A 19,605-nucleotide genomic window follows, 5' to 3' on the forward strand; every position below is an offset into this window, starting at 1 on the left:
TTGTGCTCAAATAGATCATGTTTAAGCTCTTGCATCATGTACTTTGCACCTATTAATGAAGAACTACCATAGAGCTTGTTGAAATTTGGTTTGCATGATTGGTCTCTCTAAGGTCTAGATATTTTCTGGTGAAGTGTTTGAACAACAAGGAAGACAGTGTAGAGTCTTATAATGCTTGCAATATGTTCTTATGTAAGTTTTGTTGTACCGGTTCATACTTGTGTTTGCTTCAAACAACCTTGCTAGCCAAAGCCTTGTACTGAGAGGAAATACTTCTCGTGCATCCAAAACCTTGAGCCAAAACCTATGCCATTTGTGTCCACCATACCACCTACTATGTGGTATTTTTCTGCCATTCCAAGTAAATACTTCATGTGCTACCTTTAAACAATTCAAAAGTTATTATCTCTTATTTGTGTCAATGTTTTATAGCTCATGAGGAAGTATGTGGTGTTTTATCTTTCGATCTTGTCATTTACTTCGACGGACTTTCACCAATGGACTAGTGGCTCATCCGCTTATCCAATAATTTTGCAAAAAGAGCTGGCAATGGGGTTCCCAGCCCCAATTAATTAACTTGCATTAATGATTCTCTTCACATGCTTTGCCCTGATCAATCAGTAAGCAACTTAATTTTGCAAAAAGAAAAAAAGACACTCCTCCATGGTATGAGAATGTTGGAAGGCACCCGAGGATTCGGTTAGCCATGGCTTGTGTAAGCAAAAGGTTGGGAGGAGTGTCATCTATAAATAATGAAACTAAAATACATGTGTAAACAAAAGAGAAGAGGGATGATCTACTTTGCTTGTAGAGATAACGTCCTTCATGCGAGCCGCTCTTGAAAGTCTGGTTGATAAGGTAGTTAGAGTACCCGCTACCATTCGTTGACAACAACAAACACCTCTCAAAACTTTACTTTTATGCTCTCTATATGATTTCAAAACTTGAAAAGCTCTAGCACATGATTTAATCCCTGCTTCCCTCTGCGAAGGGCCATTCTTTTACTTTATGTTGAGTCAGTTTACCTACTTCTTTCTATCTTAGAAGCAAACACTTGTGTCAACTGTGTGCATTGATTCCTACATACTTGCTTATTTGCATTCATCATATTACTTTGTGTTGACAATTATCCATGAGATATACATGTTGAAGTTGAAAGCAACTGCTGAAACTTATATCTTCCTTTGTGTTGCTTCAAAAATTTCTACTAAGAATTTATTGCTTTATGAGTTAACTCCTATGCAAGTCTCACCAATGCTTGTCTTGAAAGTACTATTCATGAAAAGTCTTTGCTATATGATTCAGTTGTTTAATCATTGTCTTTACCATTGCTTTGAATCACTTCATTCATCTCATATGCTTTACAATATTGTTGATCAAGATTATGTCGGTAGCATGTCACTTCAGAAATTATTCTTGTTATCGTTTACCTACTCGAGGGCGAGTAGGAACTAAGCTTGGGGATGCTTGATACGTCTCCAACGTATCTATAATTTCTGATGATCCATGCTAGTTTTATGACAATACCTACATGTTTTGTTCATACTTTATGATGTTTTTATGCATTTTCTGGCACTAACCTATTAACAAGATGCCGAAGCGCCAGTTCCTGTTTTCTGCTGTTTTTGGTTTCAGAAATTCTACACAAGAAATATTCTCGGAATTGGACGAAACTAAAGCCCAAGATCTTATATTTCACGAAAGCTTCCAGAGAGCCAGAGAGGGACCAAAGGGGAGCCCTGGGGGCCCCACCCCACATGGCGGCGCGGCCAAGGGGGGGGCCACCCCTTGGCTCCTCCGAGGCTGCCCTTCCGCCTATATATTCTCTCCGCCTCGAAAACCCTAAAAACATAAGCCACATGACGAGAAAAGATACGCAGCCGCCGCCATCGCGAAGTCAAGTTCGGGAGACAGAAGTCTCTGTTCCGGCACGCCGCCGGGACGGGGAAGTGCCCCCGGAAGCCATCTCCATCGACACCACCGCCATCTTCATCGCCGCTGCTGTCTCCCATGATGAGGAGGGAGTAGTTCTCCCCCGAGGCTGAGGGCTCTACCGGTAGCTATGTGGTTCATCTCTCTCTCCCATGGTGTGATCTTTATGTGATCATGAGCTTTGTATCACTATTAATCTATGTGCTACTCTAGTGATGTTATTAAAGTATTCTATTCCTCCTTCATGATGTAAAGGTGACGGTGTGTGCATCATGTAGTACTTGGCGTAGGTTATGATTGTAATCTCTTGTAGATTATGGAGTTAACTATTACTATGATAGTATTGATGCGATCTATTCCCCCTTTCGTAGCTATTGGTGACGGTGTGTATGCTATGTTAGTACTCGGTCTAAATTGCAACGGTCTATTATGCTCTAGAGGTTACTTAAATATGAACTCCGTATGTTGTGGAGCTTGTTAACTCTGGTTGAGGGAGCTCTTGTAGCCCTACACAATGAATGGTGTTTGTTATCCAACAAGAGAGTGTATGTAGCACAAGTGAGGAGAAGTTATTTATTTGTGATGTGATCAATGTTGAGAGTGTCCACTAGTGAAAGTAGGATCCCTAGGCCTTGTTTCCAATATCGCAAACACCGCTTACTTACTCGTTCTACTGCATGTTTACTTGTTGCCATATTTATTTCAGATTGTTATTACCACTCATATTCATCTATACCACCTGCGTTTTAATATCTCTTCGCCGAACTAGTGCACCTATACATCTGACAAGTGTATTGGGTGTGTTGGGGACACACGAGACTTCTTGTATCGTAATTGCAGGGTTGCTTGAGAGGAATATCTTTGACCTCTACCTCCCTGAGTTCGATAAACCTTGGGTGATTCACTTAAGGGAAACTTGCTGCTGTTCTACAAACCTCTGCTCTTGGAGGCCCAACACTGTCTACAGGAATAGAAGCGTGCGTAGACATCAACCGCCAGTGCCGGTCTCCCCAGCAGTGCATGGTACGGGCTGTAAAGATCAACCACCTCGAACAGAACATCATGTACCGGCACACTGCGATAACACTAGGCATAAAAGAGATCAACCACCTCGATGAGGTAAAACACTTACTTTCTGCTTGTCTGATCTTGATTTATCGAATATATCGGGTTACAATAGGGTAGCCGATAGGCTGTTATGATCGACTCGTCGAGAGGCAAGGATTCTAGGGTTTGTGCTCTAAGTTACGGTGGTTCTACGTACTGTTGTTCTGATGTTCGGTAGGCTCTCTCCTGGGACTTTATATAGCACGCCAGGTCCCGAGAGTCCTGTCTGAACTCGACTATGTTACAAGGAGATTTAATCTAGTCTTTCTTTTATTGACGTCTACTTGCCTTGTCCATCAAGAATCCGCCTCCCGGTAAGTCTCCTTCGTTGAAACCGACGTACGAGGCCACCTTGGTCATTGGACAATTGGACAATCTTCATGTACCCCTAATTGGGCCATGAGAGATAGACTAATGTCGGATACCCGAAGGATAATGCCCACATCACTAGGCCTTGTGTGCATAGTCCTAAATGGTTTTTTAGTCGAAAACCTGGGCGGGCCATGGCCCATATTTGTCCCTGTAGTTAGATTGGGTAATCCTTACATGCTGACCAGGTCGGTACCTGCACCGCGCACGCGGTTTGGGCCAGCCCGATTAGGCGTTTTTCCTGGTTTTTCTCTTTCTCTTTTTCTTTTTTCCTTATTTTATTTTCCTTTTCTGATTTTTCCGTATAAAAGTGATTTTTCAAATTTGAAAATGTTCAAGTTTGAAAATTGTTCATATTCGAAATTTGAATAAATTTCCAAATTCGAACAATTTTACAATTGAAATGATTTTCAAAATTTGAACGAATTTCAAATTTCGAAAGAATTTCGAGTTTGATTGAATTTTCCAAATTTTGAACGAATATCAGATTTTGAAAGATTTCCGAATTTTCGAATAGATTTTGAATGATTTTCAAATTTTAAATAAATTTTGAACATTTTTTGAATTTTGAACAAATTTAAAATCGTACATTTCTAAAATACAGAAAATTTTGAAGAAATTTTGAAAATATAAAAATTAGTTAGAAAAACAGAATTGTAAACATAAAAAGGAAAAATAATAAAAAAAAGAGAAAATGAATTACCATATGGGCCGTGGGCCGTGGCCCAATTAACAGCCGCCGGGTCGGGGGGTGTGCGGCACCCCGTCTGTGCCGACCGGTCGGCATATAGCAGTTCCCGCTAGATTGTCCGCTTTAAGCGGAGCATATGATTGCGAAATCGTTAAAAAAAGGCCGACCTTCGTGAAGGGAAGACAACTCGCTCCGCATGCGACAAGTGGCGCGCTGTGGTGCCAGAAAATCCCTGGGAAGTAGTCTCCCTGCTCGCCACGTGTCGCAAGGGGAAGCAAGGTGGGGATGAGGGAGGAGAGAGAAGAGCTGGGTTGTGTCAGTTTTCCCTTTTTTTCATAGATTCGTTTTTTCAAAATGAAATATCTTGAGAACCGTAAGTCCAAATGACGAACCGTTTTCACTTTTGAGATCCTCTCGTCGAGATCTTCAAAACTAGATCCCATGTTGATAGATTTCGAGAAACTTTTTTTTCGTACTTGCTATACTACTATGGTTGTACTCGTGTTGTGTATCTAACTGTACTCGTGCATCAACTGATAAGTACTCTGTTTTGAATGTTTTTGGTGCATTTTTCCCTTTACTCGTGTGAGCAACTGTACATGTACTCGTTCGTGTGCGCGACTGTACCTGTCTTATGTGGTTCATTGTACCTGTACTCGCTCGTGTAGGCGACTGTACTTACTCGTGTGCCCAACTGTACCTGTCTCGTGTGCGCGACTCTACCTGTACTCGCTCGTGTATGCGACTGTACTCGCTCCTGTGCGTGACTGCAGTGGCGGACCCAGGAAATAATTGGAGGGTGTGCAAACCTTAAAATTTTTTTTTGCACTACCCCATGTGCTATGAAGATTTGCCAAATCAATAACATATATAGCTAATGTGATACACAACATTGTAGATCAACACATGGGTTTCAGTTTTACATGATTCCAATACAAATAGCTCAAAACATTAACCAAGTCTTACATTATGAAATGAAATATAGAAAATTACATCACTTGGATTTGGTAAATCTACGTTCTTTCATTGTCATGAAGGTTTCAACTATGTCATCTTCACTTACTTTCAAGAACACATCTCGCTCAATAAATGTCACTAAGCAATAGTTCAAGAGGTCATCACCCATACTATTTCTCAACTTGTTTTTCACTAGACTCATTGAAGAAAATGCTCTTTCAACATTCGCCGTGGCCACCGGTAAGAGCAATATCAACTTGAGAAGTAAGTAGACTAGATCATAAACAACATGCTTGTTTGTTTCAACAAGCTTAATAGAGAGCTCACCAAGATGATTTACACATTTGAACCTATCATCCCTTCTCATATCATTGATAAAGGTATCAAGTTGGAATTCAAGCCTTATCAAAGACAAGCTTGGAAATTCATTGGGGTAGAAGCTTGCAAGTTTCATTACCTTTTGTGCATCATAAGAAGCAAATGAATTGAGGGGATTCAAAGCCGACATGCAAATAAGCAACTCCATGTTAACCTCATCAAACCGATTATCAAGCTCTTGAATAATTTGATCAACGACACCAAGATACACTTCTCTTCTATACCGATCATCATTTGTTTGTATTTCATAATACCGATGTGATCTACCATGAGCCACGTAATTATCCTCCCGGTGAAGGAACTCCAATGCCATGTTTGTTGCAAAACAATGTCACCTTTGCAAGAAATCCTTCCCATCCATTAGACCTCATACGTTGCATTTGATCCTTTGCCAATCTAACAAGATCCATTGCATTAAGAATATCTTGATCCTTCTTTTGCAGAGATATAGACAAGTCATTTGTGTATCCAAGAATAACAAGCATCAAGTGAAGATTGAAAACAAAGTCAAATGATTCAAAGGCGGCAGCAATTCCACGTATTCTTGACCACTCACTCTTTTGAGAAGGATCCTTTCCAATCCTTACAAGCACTTCAAGGATTGTGGAGTACATATCAACAATGTGTAGGATGGTTTTAAAATGCGAACCCCACCGAGTATCACCGGGTCTAGATAAACCCATTTCTTGATTCAATCCACTTCCACTTTCAATTTCACCCATTTCAAGTGCTTCATAAACTTTCTGAGCTCTAACATCTCGAAGCATGTCATGACGTTTGCAAGAAACTCCAATAATATTGAACAAGTAAGAAACATGATCAAAAAACCAAACACATGCTTCATTTTCCTTTGCTATGGCAATAAGAACCAATTGAAGTTGATGTGCAAAGCAATGGATATAATAAGCGGATTGTGACTCTTGCATAATCAATGTTTTCAAGCCCTTAATCTCTCCCTTCATGTTGCTAGCCCCATCATATCCTTGCCCACGAATTTGAGTGGGAGTCAAATGATTATCCTTTAGCAAGGATATAATTGCAACCTTAAGTGACAATGAAGTTGTATCAGACACATGAACTACTCCAAGGAACCTCTCACATACTCTTCCCAATTTATCAACATAACGCAAGCAAAGAGCAAGTTGTTCTTTGTGAGATATATCACTAGACTCGTCGGCTAGAATTGCATAATAGTCATCACCAAGTTCTTCAATGATTAGTCTAGTGGTTTCTTTCGCACAACACTCAATAATGTCATGTTGTATCTTAGGACTATTCAAGATGCAATTTCCAGGAGCGTTCTTCGAACAACCTTGTCAACTTCTTCATCATTTGCAGCAAGCCACTTTAGAAGCTCAATAAAGTTCCCCCTATTGTTTGATTCTTCACTCTCATCATGTCCACGAAATGCCAATCCTTGATTCAAAAGAAACCTCAAGCATCTAAGAGAATAAGTTAGTCTATTCTTGTAAAGGAGTAAATCCTTCTTAGACACCTTCACTATAACATTATCAATTTTGGTGTTGGGTGTAACAAATAAGTTATACTTCTCTAGAGCTTGGTTGTGAATGCTCGTGACACCACCCACATGTTTCTTATATGCATTGGGTCTTCTCCAATCTCTAAAACCACCTTTAACAAAGGCATCACCACCAGGCGCCCGCGCCCCATTGGATCTCCCTTTGAACAAATAGCAGACAAAGCAAAACGCAGCTTCCTTCTCGATACTATATTCTAGCCATTTGTAATGCTCAAACCAAACACAACTGAAGTGCCGACTTACGCCATATATTTTTCTGGTTTCGAAGTCATGTGAATATGGTTGGCATGGGCCTTTTGCGATATATCCTCTCCGAACAACATCCTGATCATTGACAGCATATGCGAAATAGGAACCCTTTCCCCTGGATCATACGGCATGAAGTGAGCATCATATGATGTTGCACTTGGTCGTTACGGTGATGGTGGATCTGGTATTGCATCTTCTCGTTTCATTCTCACTCTCGGAATCGGATTGGACAGGAGGTGCGGAATGCCTTGGGTCTTGGGTTTGCTCATCGACTACAAGTACAACCAAGGGCAATGAACTAGATGCAATCTTCGCTTCACGATTCCGGAAAAGAGATGCAATTTGGCTATCACTCTTTCTCTTCATAATCAATCTACAGTTACAACAAACATAGGAAAAAATAGAAATTTACAAGGGATCAAATATAGAGGGAAAAATTCGTGGGCACAAATTCATGGTCAGGTTGCTCCTACAGTCCTGCTCCCATTACTGACTACTCCAGCTCAAATTCGTGGGCATAAATTAGAAATAGGTTGAGAAATTAGGGATTCATACCTGCAGACTCGATCTGGCCGAGCGGCGAGCTGCGCGAGAATCGAAGGGCGAGAACGAGGGGCGAGCGGCGGTAAGTGGAGGCTGGCGAGGGGAGGGAGGCGGGCTGGCTGGGGCCGACGTCCGGCGAGGCGGCGACGGCCGGAAGGCGGCGACTGCAGGCGTCCAGTGCGTGCGGCAGGGTCGTGAGATGGAGCTGGAACCTGGGGATCGAATGATTGGAAGTTGTCTCGTGCTAGGCTGGTAGCTTAATTGGCATATTGGGCTGTTTTGGACTCTTGGGCCTCATTTTCAGTCTAAAAAAGAGCAGGTAAAAAAAAATCTTCAGAATTCCAGGGTGTGCAATGGCACACCCTGCACACCCGCTGCGTCCGCCAATGCGTGACTGAACCTGTACTTACTCTTGACTGTACTTACTTTTGTACGCAACTGTACCTGCTCGTGTACGTCACTGTATTTCTGTACATGTAGGTACTCGTGTGCACGACGTGTGCGTGATTTGTACCTGTTTATATGTGTGATCGTACTGCATCTGTCTCGTGTGTTCAATCGTATCTTCGTGTGTTGTGTCAGCGTACTGCGTGTGTTATACACAACTGTACTCGTGTGTTGTAAATAACTGTATTTTTAAGTTTGATCGGTAGCTACCAGTACTCGCGCAGAGGTGCTGTACGCGTGGCTGTACTCGTGCGGAAGGAAGTGAAGTACGCGTGTGGAGGCGCGCGGGTCAGGACGTACGCGCGGCGTACTCGCGCGCGGAGACGCGCGGCTCTATTTCAGCTGGGAGGAGTATGCGGGTGTGATGCCACGCGTCGGACAGATGGACCTTTGCAAAGGTTTTCCTTTTTTAGTCATACCCATATGATTGGCTCCGCGCATACCTGTTGTTCGAACTCGATCCGCTTATATGGGCTCGGCCCGTTTAAGTGATTTGCTTGCGCGTTCGTTGCTGAACCGTTCATTTCAGTTTTCCGTTCGACTATATCTGACCCCGCGTGAGTTCCATTTTTCTTTTTATTCCGTTCAGTTTGGATTTCAAAATCTGAACAAAACTCAAAACTGGACAAATTCAAAGCCGAACGATTTCAAAAGAACAATTTTAAAATGGAACAAAATTCAAATTCCAATAAATTTTAAATTTGAACGAATTTAGGATTTGAACAAAATTTCGAAATCTAGAAAAAATCAAAACGGAACAATTTCAATACCGAACATTTCTAAATGCAAAAAAAAATCAAAAAAAATTCAATTTTTAACAGATTTGAAATTTGAACAAATTACAGATTGAACAAATAATATGAACATTTTTTAGACCAGAACAAAAAAAACAAATCTGCACAAATTTCGAAATCAGAAAAAAGACAAAACCAGCAAAATCCGAAAAGAAACCAGCAAAAACTAAAAAAAAAAACAAACCGGAGAAACCTCACAAAACCGGACAGACTATGCTTAGGGCAAGTAGGCTGGGTGTCTCTCTCTTGGGAAATCTCCATCCCGGTTCATACTGGACGCATATATTGGAGATAGAACCAAACTTCATATGCGGAAAAGTGAAATTACGTCCTATTGAAATTCAGTCCTATCGAACCGGGATGGATCATACTGGACGCAATAGGACGGGATACTTGAAATTCCGTTGTATTGAACCGGGAACCGGGATGGATCGTGGCAATGATGGGGAAATTCCGTCCTATCCCGTCACAAAAAGTGAAATACCGTCTTATTGAACCGGGCTGGAGATTTCATTTAACATGAAACCAAAGGTTCACAGCGAAATGTCACAAGTAGGTGAATGGAAATCCCGGTGACAAGGGTATGTCTCATTGTGGCCGGCTCACCGCTCCCTTTCATCCATTGGGGAGAACGAAGATGGCGAGGGTAGTATTTGACCATAGAATGATCTCACATGGACAACTCTTCCCGCTCGAGTGGAATGCTTGCCCTTCCATCCGGCAAGTCTTGCTCCAGTTTTGAGCGGCTGAAAACTTGCCCACGACTATTTAGGATTGTGTTTTGTTGCATTTAAACTAGGAACAGTGATGTATCAACTACCGATCGTCCAAACAGAGCAGCGAAGTAGGCAACCTAGCTGCTGAGAGTGTACCGGACAATGTTATGTGTTGCTGGAAATGCACCATCCATTTTCTTTAATCGGTTAACCTTGTTTCGCTACACACAAGTCACAACGCAAGGATGACACCTGGCCTGATCAAAGGCGCTCCGATCCGAATACGACGGCGACATGGCCTTCACAGACCACCCAGCCGGTGATGGACTAGCACACATACATAAACATACGGTTCCTCACATATTTTATTCTACTCTAGGGAGTCTTGAAGCGAACTAGAATCGAGCTTTCACTCGTGCTCGGGCGCGGTCAGTGACCGCCAGTGCTGACGGCTTGGAATGACCGCCTCGAGATATTGGGCAACAGGAACATGCCGACTATGCCGCTGATGAGCGCGAAGCCAGAGGCCGCGCCGAATGCCGGGATGTTCCCCTTTCCGATCAGCTGGTCCCACGGACCCGCCCCCAGCGCAATGATTACCTGCGGGATGACGATGGCGATATTGAGCACCCCCGTGCACAGCCCTTGTCCGCCTCCTTTGCTTGCCGCCAGCTGCGCCGTCACCGCGAAGGGGACGCTGTAGAGAACCTTCATGCATCATTACAACAGGATCCCTCGTTCGTCAGAACAGAGAAACAAGAAGGCTATAGAGCAGATCCAATGTCGGAGATGCAGTGCTTAATTACCGCGAGTGGCAGTCCGAGAAATGAGAAGATGGCCATGCATACGACTTTGATGTCCTTACTGACGGTGATGGTAGCCCACCAGCTTATGATGGTGGTGGCGGCCATGGCGATGCAGACGGCGAAGTTGCTCGATACCCATACCACCCTCGGGCCCAGCTTCTTGCACAGAGGCTCGATCAGGAAGGAGCTAAATCCCAGTACGATCTGCAGATGATGTTCAAGTGTCAGCACATGATTACAGTTTCAGTTAGTTTACATACCCACAGGCCGGTATGTGGCAGGAAATGCAAAAGATGTGTGATGAAGTGGTGTTCAATGGAAAGAATGATACAAGAGACACAAGTAGATGGTTACTAACTAGCAATGGCAGATTTACTGTTCAGTCTACATATTTGGCTTTGAAAATGTGTATACTGAAATGGCCTCATAGAAAGATGTGGTGGGTAAAGCTACCGTTAACAGTTAAAGTTTTTGTGGTTAGCATTCAACAAGAGCATTTTAACTAAAGATATTTTGATTAGGAGAGAATGGAGAGCAAGGACAGTAAATGTTGATGAAAATGAAACGATTGATCACTTGTTTTTTAAATGCAAGCTGGCTAGATATGTGTGGGGAGTGGTCAGGTGTGCTAATGGTATAGGTGCTATACCAGTGAAGTTCCAGGATTTAAGTGATTGGAGTTTTGGTTTTCCCAGTAAAGATAGGAATGTACTAGGTGTAGCTGCGGTGGTTTGGTCGATTTAGAAAACGATAAATACTGTATGTTTTGACCATGTTTATCGTAGTGACTCTACTGCAGTGGTGTATAGTGCTGCTAATTTGATCAATACATAGGCTGGTTTGCAGAAAACAAGCGTGCAGCAGGTGCATCGCAGTGTGGCACGGCAACTGGGTATAGGTGGCGTCTGAATTCTTCAGTAGAAGATCTGGGTGGGTGCCTTTGACAAAGAGGATCGGTATTGGGTAATTGTAGTGCTGATGGTTATGTTTCAGTTCTATGGATGTATGGAAAACTGACAGCTTGGTTTGGCGGATGGGTAGTAGGATCTGCAGTCCAGTTGGTCTGAGAAGTTGGGTACTGTTTTTTTTATCTGTAGGTGTGAGCGTGTGTTCCTCGGACTGTGACATGTCAGTCGGAACCTTTGGTTTCATCTAAAGTTCCTTAATTCGAAAAAAAAGCTGTCAACTAAACTCACTGAGTTCAGCAGCAGGCCGAATGCGCCCGCCCTGACACCTTCCTGGTACGCCGAGTCCTGGGCTTGGGTTCCCTGCGGGTCGCCGTGGTAGATCTCCCGACCCATCCAATCGGTGTCATAAAGAATAAAAGGGAACCAAGAAAGCTGCAAGTACAATGATAGACACTGTCAGCAAAATACTGAATACTAGCATGGACTGAGTGTACTGTGTGCAAGGTTTCTTGTTTGCATACCCATGTGAGTCCGGTAACAACGAGTACTGAAAACATTCCGGAAGGAAGGTTCTTCAAGCCTTGGAACACGGCAAATGGCCCACTAGGTTCAGCTTCAGCTTCACAATTTTCCCTTGTTGGGAGCGGCGCAATTTGTTTGTATGGGACCTCCTTGGCGAAGATCAAGGTTATCAGCAAACACAGACACAGGAACAGCTGACAGAAACAACATGAAAAAGGAATAAGTTTCACTACTAGCATATTTGAGCTACAAATGACATATATACTATATATTAAAGTTGAAGGGGTTTGCTTGCACCATAGTGCTCCACGTTGATGCACTGTAGACAACTATTTTAATCCAATCAATCTCTGCCACATGGACTACTACAATGTGCTTTTGTTTCTTTTTTTCTTCTTCTTTAAGACTCTTGGATTATATATTTGTACATGCAACATCTTTTTATCTTTAATTTTTTAGATGTACATCTACGGGTCTCAAACAAAAAAATTACCTACATCTACAACAATATTTTTATGTCCCTTCTTTTAAAACTACTTGCCGGTATTTTCGCTTGACACGTCTTTATAGTCATATTTCGTAGACCGTATATTTTTTTGGCTCCTTAAAACAAAATACTTGATGGTAATCTTATGGCACAGCTTTCCGACCTTAATATTTGATGCAACTCGATTTGATACATATTTCCGGCCATAACATTTTGATGTTAGTTAGGATAGGTCTACGGTTGTATTTTCCCAACTCCTTTTATTTACTCGATGGTCATTTTTCGGTAGAACTTTCCGTTTCAATCAGCCTGCGCCATGTAGCATATGTAACAATATGTTTTTTCAATTAATTTTTTCTCTTTTGGGACTTTTGGTATTTCATTATTTCAGGGACAATAATTTCTCAACGGTGCGACGGCATAGTAATTTCAACCTCAAGTTTAGTTTCGATAGTAATTTTTGGCGAGGCGGCAACTACCTGTATTTTTATAAAAAGCAATTTCTCGGTACACATCTTGAACATTGCCCATATCAACTATGAAACACGTCGTCAACTACCTACTATTAATTATTTAAGGCCGCATATTTCTTCGTAGTTCATTTTGCAACGATGCACAAGGGTAGTAACTTTTACACGAACCTTCAACCTCAACGAGTGGTTACTGGAGAATAATTAGCCGCCAATATTTTTTTAGTAGGGCATAATTGTTCAACGGTGATTCAAAAATAAAAATCCAACATCCGCCCTCTCTTTTACTCGGGGAAAATAATATTGTGTTCTTCTATGGTAACATCGAAAAAATATGCTTACTTCACCATTCGTCACATTTTCACCTAGGATGACCTTCTTCTACGATAACTTTAGAAGATAGATTTACTCCATCACCCGTTGGCCTCTTTTAGCCGGAAAAATACTACCATTTCCTTTTGTAGCAACATCGAAAACAAAAGCACTCCACCATCTGCCGTCTATTTCATGGACAATTCCGCGGTACTTCAGCAACCCAGATATTATTTTATTTCTACAATATTTTAACCAACAATCTAGAAACAAAAGCACTTCACCATCCGCCGCCTATTTCACAGGCACTTCCGCGGTACTTCAATAACCCAGATATTTTATTATTTTTACAAAATTGTAACCGACGATCTTGATACCAAGGGCGCAGTCGAGTTTTAGATGTTTCTTCTGCTGTTTTTGAAGTAATCCCGCATTCCTAAACCTAAAAAATATTGTTTTTAAAAAAGAATGCCGCACCGTAAACAACACGGGCGCGGCGTGCGCCGCGCCAAAAACTTCCTAGTATTTATCATCGCAAGTGGATAGATCGAATTGATGTTTGCACTTGCTTATCAAACTCACCACAGCCACGAGAAACGCGCCTTTCAGATTCGCGCAAGCTTCACAACAAGCTCTTGTTCGAAGGAAGGGAAACCACCTATCAGTAACTTGTCAGTACAGTTACTTTTTTTGCGGGTAAGTGCAGTACTACTTGTGTGCAAGCAAAACAAAAGACACATATTGCAGAAGAGTTGGCTTACTTGTGCCAGTTATTTATGGAACCAGAGGAGTACCCTAGGATATTTCCTAGCGCCATCCAAGAACAGAAGATTGAATTTGCAGCACTGGGTCCATGCTTTCCTATCAAACAAAAGAATGGCAATCAGATCCAAAATCCCATTGATTTTCACTATAGCATCGCCAAACTCTAAAATGATTATGTCATGGAATATTACCTGACAAATCGGCCATCAGAGCACGAGCTGGACCCTGTAAATTCGATGGCGAACTCATGTCAGATTTTGGGCTTAACCAGGACTGCTACTTACACAAAAGCACTTACTTGCACAGTATTGTTGGAGAAGTCCAGCATCCAGAATCCGAGGACATAGACAATTGCAGCGTGCAACCGATGGCCATGGTAGACACTGTGTATCACATCAAATTGTCATTAAGAAGATGCCCAAAGTGCATTCATTAAGTTCGCAATCTTGCAAGAAGGCTCCACAAGAGCAAGATCCCAACCCTCCTCTTCAAACTTAACATCCGCAAAGCTTTTGACTCCGTAAGGTGGGAGTTTATTGTAACCCTAGATCGCGGGCAGACCAGAATGGCGGCGGGGGAGTCAACGCCGGCGGCGGCTCTCCGCCCCCCTCCGAGCATCTCTGTTGTGTCGTCCTCTCCCCAGCTCCGCCCTCCTCCGAGCGTCTCCGATGACGGCGACCTCTCCCCAGTCTCTCCGTGGCGTCATCTTCACCGGCTCCGGCGGCGGCGATAAGGGGAACGGCGGGGGATGGCGGTAGGGGACACGGCGGTGGGCGGCGGTAGGCGGCGGTAGGGGGCATGGCGGTCGATGGCGGTAGGGGGAACGGCGGCCTCACCGGCTCCCTGCCTCGATCTCCAAATCGTGGAGGCAGTGAAGTGCTTTTTTTTAATTCTTTGATTTCTTTTTTACCTAAACAAACCCAGAAAATTATTATGTGTGTGCTAGGTGTAGACATAAACTCAACATGAAAACACAAATTTAAATTGCCAAATTTAACAAAACATCAAATTTTATAGTTTGTACATCCAAACATGATTTGAAATTGGTTACACCCTTTTGATTTCAACAGCAATTTCCATACACATCCAAACAATAGAATCGAGTACTTTGTCAGCTGTTTTTTATTTTATTTGTCAAACTATTCTCCTTAATTAATGGAAAGAGGCAAATCTTTTGCCTCCGTTTCAAAAAAAAAAAATGTCATTAGATGAGGCAACGAGAAGATCACCTGCAGTCTTCCTTGCTATCACCCAGGGCAGCTCCAATATCAGCAGAGAATCCCACAAACAAAACCTAGATAAGTGTCACTTTATTAGAAAAGAAAAATAGCATAGCAACCGTAAGAAGGTTACCAAGGAACAGTGTGGTTCTCACCGCAATGGAGATGAGAACACATCCTGTCATTATGAAGGGTCTCCGTCTTCCCCATTTGGAGGTGCACTTATCACTGTACAGACCAACACATGGTTGAACCTGCAGGGCAGATGAGGCAGGTAAGTACTAGTACTAAACTTCAGATGGTAGAATTAGAAAACATAGAAATGTTTAGCACCAGTGTTGCTTGTCTAGTCAAATAGTTAAGTTGTCCTTGTTACTCACCACTAAGCCAGCAATAGGGCCGCAGAGCCACATGAATGAAGTCAGGGCATGTGATAGTCCGAGAGTCTGCACAAATATAGATAAAGTTCAGAGAGCCAGTAGTGGCAACTCTAATTCCATCAGTTTCCTTGCAGTGGAAGTAAACAGCGATGGCACATGCATGGTGCAGCCAAAACAAGTGTCCATACACAGACTGTCCATCGATCTGGCCCTAAGCTCATACCCATCATCCCAATCCCATAGTACTACATAGAGAAACTATTCCATACCATTTCAAATAAAAACTGATGCTCGACCCGACGCCAACTATGCTGAGCTATAATTAACAATGCATGTTCTTGTTTGCACATGCAATTCCTCTGTTGGAAGATATATATGGGCAGTGAGTTCCAAATTTCCTTGCATCGACCAGACATCTTAGTTAATGCCACTTGGCTCGACAAGTCTAAGGTGGGGATAAACTTAAGAGTACTAGTACAATCCAGAAATAGCTCACAGGTCAGACCTAGCTAGTAATTACAAGTGTATGCATGGACCATCCTGAATTCCTGATCAATCAACAGTTCAACACTTCGTTCTACAAGAGAAAGTTCGTACGGATACGTTGCCTGGTTGCCTGGTTTTTTTTTTTTCATTTATACTCTCCCTATACAGAAAACGGATACTCCAATTCTTATACTGGTCGGATTTCCATAGGTGATTTTTTTACTGTAAGCCATAACTGAAATTTAGACCATAATTTCTGGTCTTTCTACTTTGCAGGGCTGGCGAACGGTCAATTGCGGTTCGAGATTTCCTTATCCGACTCTAACAATTTCTCTTGGAAAACCGGGCACACCACAGACCGACCATATAGGAGTAGTGACCAGCCACCGTCCGGAGTATACAGTTCGATCTCCAGCATGTAATTAAGCACTACCCTGTGTTAGCAAATCACGCGTTTTCGACCGATCGAAGACAAGCATAGAGCATGATGTGCCATGTTAACTTTATATACTAGTACTTATGAAGCAAAATTGATGAGTATAGTCAATCAAACAAAGGTGATACGTGGGACTGGTGGGAGTACATGTGTCGTGCCATTTTATCCTGGAGTGCACAGTAATGTTTGACTTTTGTGCATCTGCAGAAGATGTTATTCAGAAAGGTTTCAGGCTTTTCTTGAGAAGAGATCAAAGCTGCATACTCCTATCTGACCAAAAACCACTACGAAGAACACATGTTCATCCAATATATATATCTACTGTAATCAAGAAAAACTGAACAATACACAAGCATCTAGCCACACGTATACGTAGTGATGCAGCGAAAAAAGTTGCTCGAAAAAGAACAAAACCAGTGTGAAGAAAAGAACAAATCTGAAATCTCGGCCAAATCTGACAAACCAGTGTGAAGAAAAGCACCGTGCCGTGCGCACGGTGTACATGAACACCAGACACCGGTTATAGGACAGACATGGCCTCGCGGCGCACGCATGAACTCAGCTGACTGTATGTAGGAGGTGGATGCACATGTACTAATGTACAAATGTACCTGGACGTAGGGGGTGAGGAGGGAGAGCTGGAGCGCCCATCCGTACTGCACACCGCCGGCGACCATGCCGGCGAGGATGAGCCTACCGAGGCTGATCGGTACGGGTGGCTCCACCGGCCCACCCGCGTCGCCGCCGCCACCTCCGCCGACCCCCACTGAGAGCTCCACCTCGCCGTGCGCCATGGCAAAATGGCCGGCGAGACGTCGTGCGAACGATCACCACTCAACGCATAGGAATAAGAAGATGGTAGCGCCAGCCGCCAGGCAAAGCTGATGGGGGGGAAGAAGAGTAGGAGACGAGAGCGGAAAGTGCGAGTGCAAGAGAGGTATGTGTGTGCGCGCGTGTGATGCGAAGGAGGAGGAGCTAGCGTGGAGTGGGTTTGTGTTCTGAGCGATGGAGGGTGGTCTCCCGGTCTGGCATTTTAAGGCGCCAGTGTGAGTGTCAGAGTGTGTGGCCTTGCTTCCGATCGAGACAGTGCGACGCGGACCGCCATGATTAACCAGGACGCGGCCGCTCGTCCGTCCATGATATAACCCACCGACCTCACCTCGTGGTAGCGAGCCATGCAAGCCAAGGAAGAGCGTGGATCGATTTCCCTGCATAGCAAAAACTCCTCTGGTTAAAAACCCAGGAGGACCCGTGCTCACAAAGATTAATTATGTCTTCTGCTCCGATGATTGGGATGTGCTTTCCCGAATGCCCACCTCGAGGCTATGACCACGGCATGACGCATCTCTCCTCCTGCAAAGGTCCGCTGTCTCGACATGTAAGCCTTCCTTCAAATTAGAAGAGTTCTGGCTTCGCATGCACGGCTTCAAAGACACGATCTCCGCGGCTTAGAACAAGCATATTCTGGCCTCTGACTTGATTCGCCGCATCCACATCAAGCTATCCCACAGGGATAAGGCGCTGAAAAGGTGGCAAAAACAGAGCATCAGCGACCTTCGAACCAGCTGGCCACTGCAAAGGAGGTCATTTTTCGCAGACCAGGCTGAGGAGGCCCGGCCCCTGTTGGAAGAGGAGCGCGCTTTGCACCGTCAGCTCAAGTTCTCTTACTTGGGTCTTCCCGCCATCCAGAAGATAAAACTTCGCCAGCGATTAAGACTTAACTGGATCCACCTTGGGGATGCTAACACGAAGCTGTTCCACGCAAGAAAAAAATGGGCGCCGAAGGAAGGTCTACATTCAGACTTCTTTCTGCTACGGGCACTGCGATCACAAACCAGGACAAGGAGGAGGTCGTTCTGCAACACTTCAGGGGTCAACTTGGCACCAAGGCCCCAAGACAACTCAGCCTCGACTAGGAGGGGCCACATTATGCTCCTAGAGACCTCTCCGAGTTGGACGCTAACTTCGACGAGAAGGAGATCAAAGACGTTGTCTTCTCCCTCCTCTCGGTGAAGGCACCGGTCCTGACTGCTTTATCGGCGCGTTCTTCAAATCTTGTTGGGAAATCATCAAGGAAGACATGGTTGCCGCGATCTCTCACATGTCCCAGTTCAGAGGCGGTTGTGCAAACATGATCAACTATGCAAACATCATCCTCATCCCGAAGAGAGCCGACATTACATCCGTGGAGGACTACAGAGCGATCAGCTTGATCCACAGTCTGTCGAAGATCTTCTCCAAGCTCGTGGCCAATCGTCTGGCGCCGCCGCTGCCTGATATCGTCTCTAAGTGCCAAAGCGCCTTCGTCAAGAAAAGAAGCATCCATGACAATTTCCTCCATGTCCAGAACCTCATTAAGGAGCTACACGCTTCAAAGACCCCATCCTTGTTCCTTAAGCTCGACATCTCAAGGTCTTTGACTCCGTAGGATGGGTCTACCTCCTCGAGGTCCTGACGGCTCTCGGTTTCAGACAAACCTGGCAAAACTGGGTGTACCTATCCCCCGCGACTGCAAATTAGAGGGTGCTTCTCAATGGTGACCCTAGCTCGCCTTTCTTGCACGCATGTGGCCTCCGTCGGGGTGTCCCGCTCTGTCACATGTTGTTCATCCTCGCCATCGACCCCCTTCAACACATCCTCTCCCTTGCTAGACAACGTGGCATTTTGAGCCCCATCCGATCTAGGACGACTCGGTGCCGAATCTCGCTCTACGCGAATGACGTTGGGATCTTTGAACCCCCTGAAGGAGGAACTGTGTGCAATCACCTTTATTCTAGACTGCTAAGGAAAAGCTAGTGGCATGGTCACGAATATGCATAAGACGGACGTCTTCCCAGTGCGCTGCAGAGACATCAACCTCGAAGAGGTCCTTGTGGACTTCCCTGCTAAGATTGCATCTTTCCCTGGAAAGTACTCGGGCCATCGCCTTCACTTTCGGCGCCTTCGCAAGGTCGATCTTCAGCCTCTCATCAACAAAATTACGGGAAAGCTTTCGGGATGGATTGGGAAAAACCTTGCACTACCTGGTAGGGTTACCCTTGCCAAGATGGTGCTTCTAGCCACGGGGATCTACCATGCCACGGCCATCCC

At 44.1% G+C, this 19,605-nt stretch overlaps 1 protein-coding gene across 1 annotated transcript; it reads right to left on the reverse strand.

The window, feature by feature from the left end:
* Positions 1–9,935: 9,935 nt before the first annotated feature.
* On the reverse strand, positions 9,936–17,227 carry LOC124695963 (sucrose transport protein SUT1-like). Its single transcript, XM_047228760.1, has 12 exons — positions 17,127–17,227; positions 15,594–15,659; positions 15,369–15,467; positions 15,223–15,287; positions 14,292–14,376; positions 14,185–14,218; positions 13,990–14,089; positions 13,814–13,886; positions 11,959–12,153; positions 11,726–11,869; positions 10,530–10,733; positions 9,936–10,431 (listed from the first exon to the last, which is right to left on the reverse strand). The coding sequence occupies exons 1-12, from the start codon at positions 17,190–17,192 to the stop codon at positions 10,153–10,155; spliced, it is 1,410 nt and encodes a 469-aa protein (XP_047084716.1). The 5' UTR covers positions 17,193–17,227; the 3' UTR covers positions 9,936–10,152.
* Positions 17,228–19,605: the final 2,378 nt, after the last annotated feature.

This window comes from Lolium rigidum, chromosome 3 (assembly GCF_022539505.1).
Source record: "Lolium rigidum isolate FL_2022 chromosome 3, APGP_CSIRO_Lrig_0.1, whole genome shotgun sequence".
In the NCBI taxonomy this organism is placed as follows: domain Eukaryota; kingdom Viridiplantae; phylum Streptophyta; class Magnoliopsida; order Poales; family Poaceae; genus Lolium; species Lolium rigidum.

What these genes read in the sequence shown, in the direction of transcription:
- LOC124695963 (XM_047228760.1), bottom strand. Translation starts at nt 17,192, where the DNA reads ATGGTCGCCGGCGGTGTGCAGTACGGATGGGCGCTCCAGCTCTCCCTC. An exon ending in TCTCCAACAATACTGTGCAA is followed by an intron (nt 14,219 to 14,291) that starts GTAAGTGCTTTT and finishes TCGAATTTACAG; the next exon opens with GGTCCAGCTCGTGCTCTGAT. An exon ending in TTCTCGGACTGCCACTCGCG is followed by an intron (nt 10,432 to 10,529) that starts GTAATTAAGCAC and finishes TGATGCATGAAG; the next exon opens with GTTCTCTACAGCGTCCCCTT.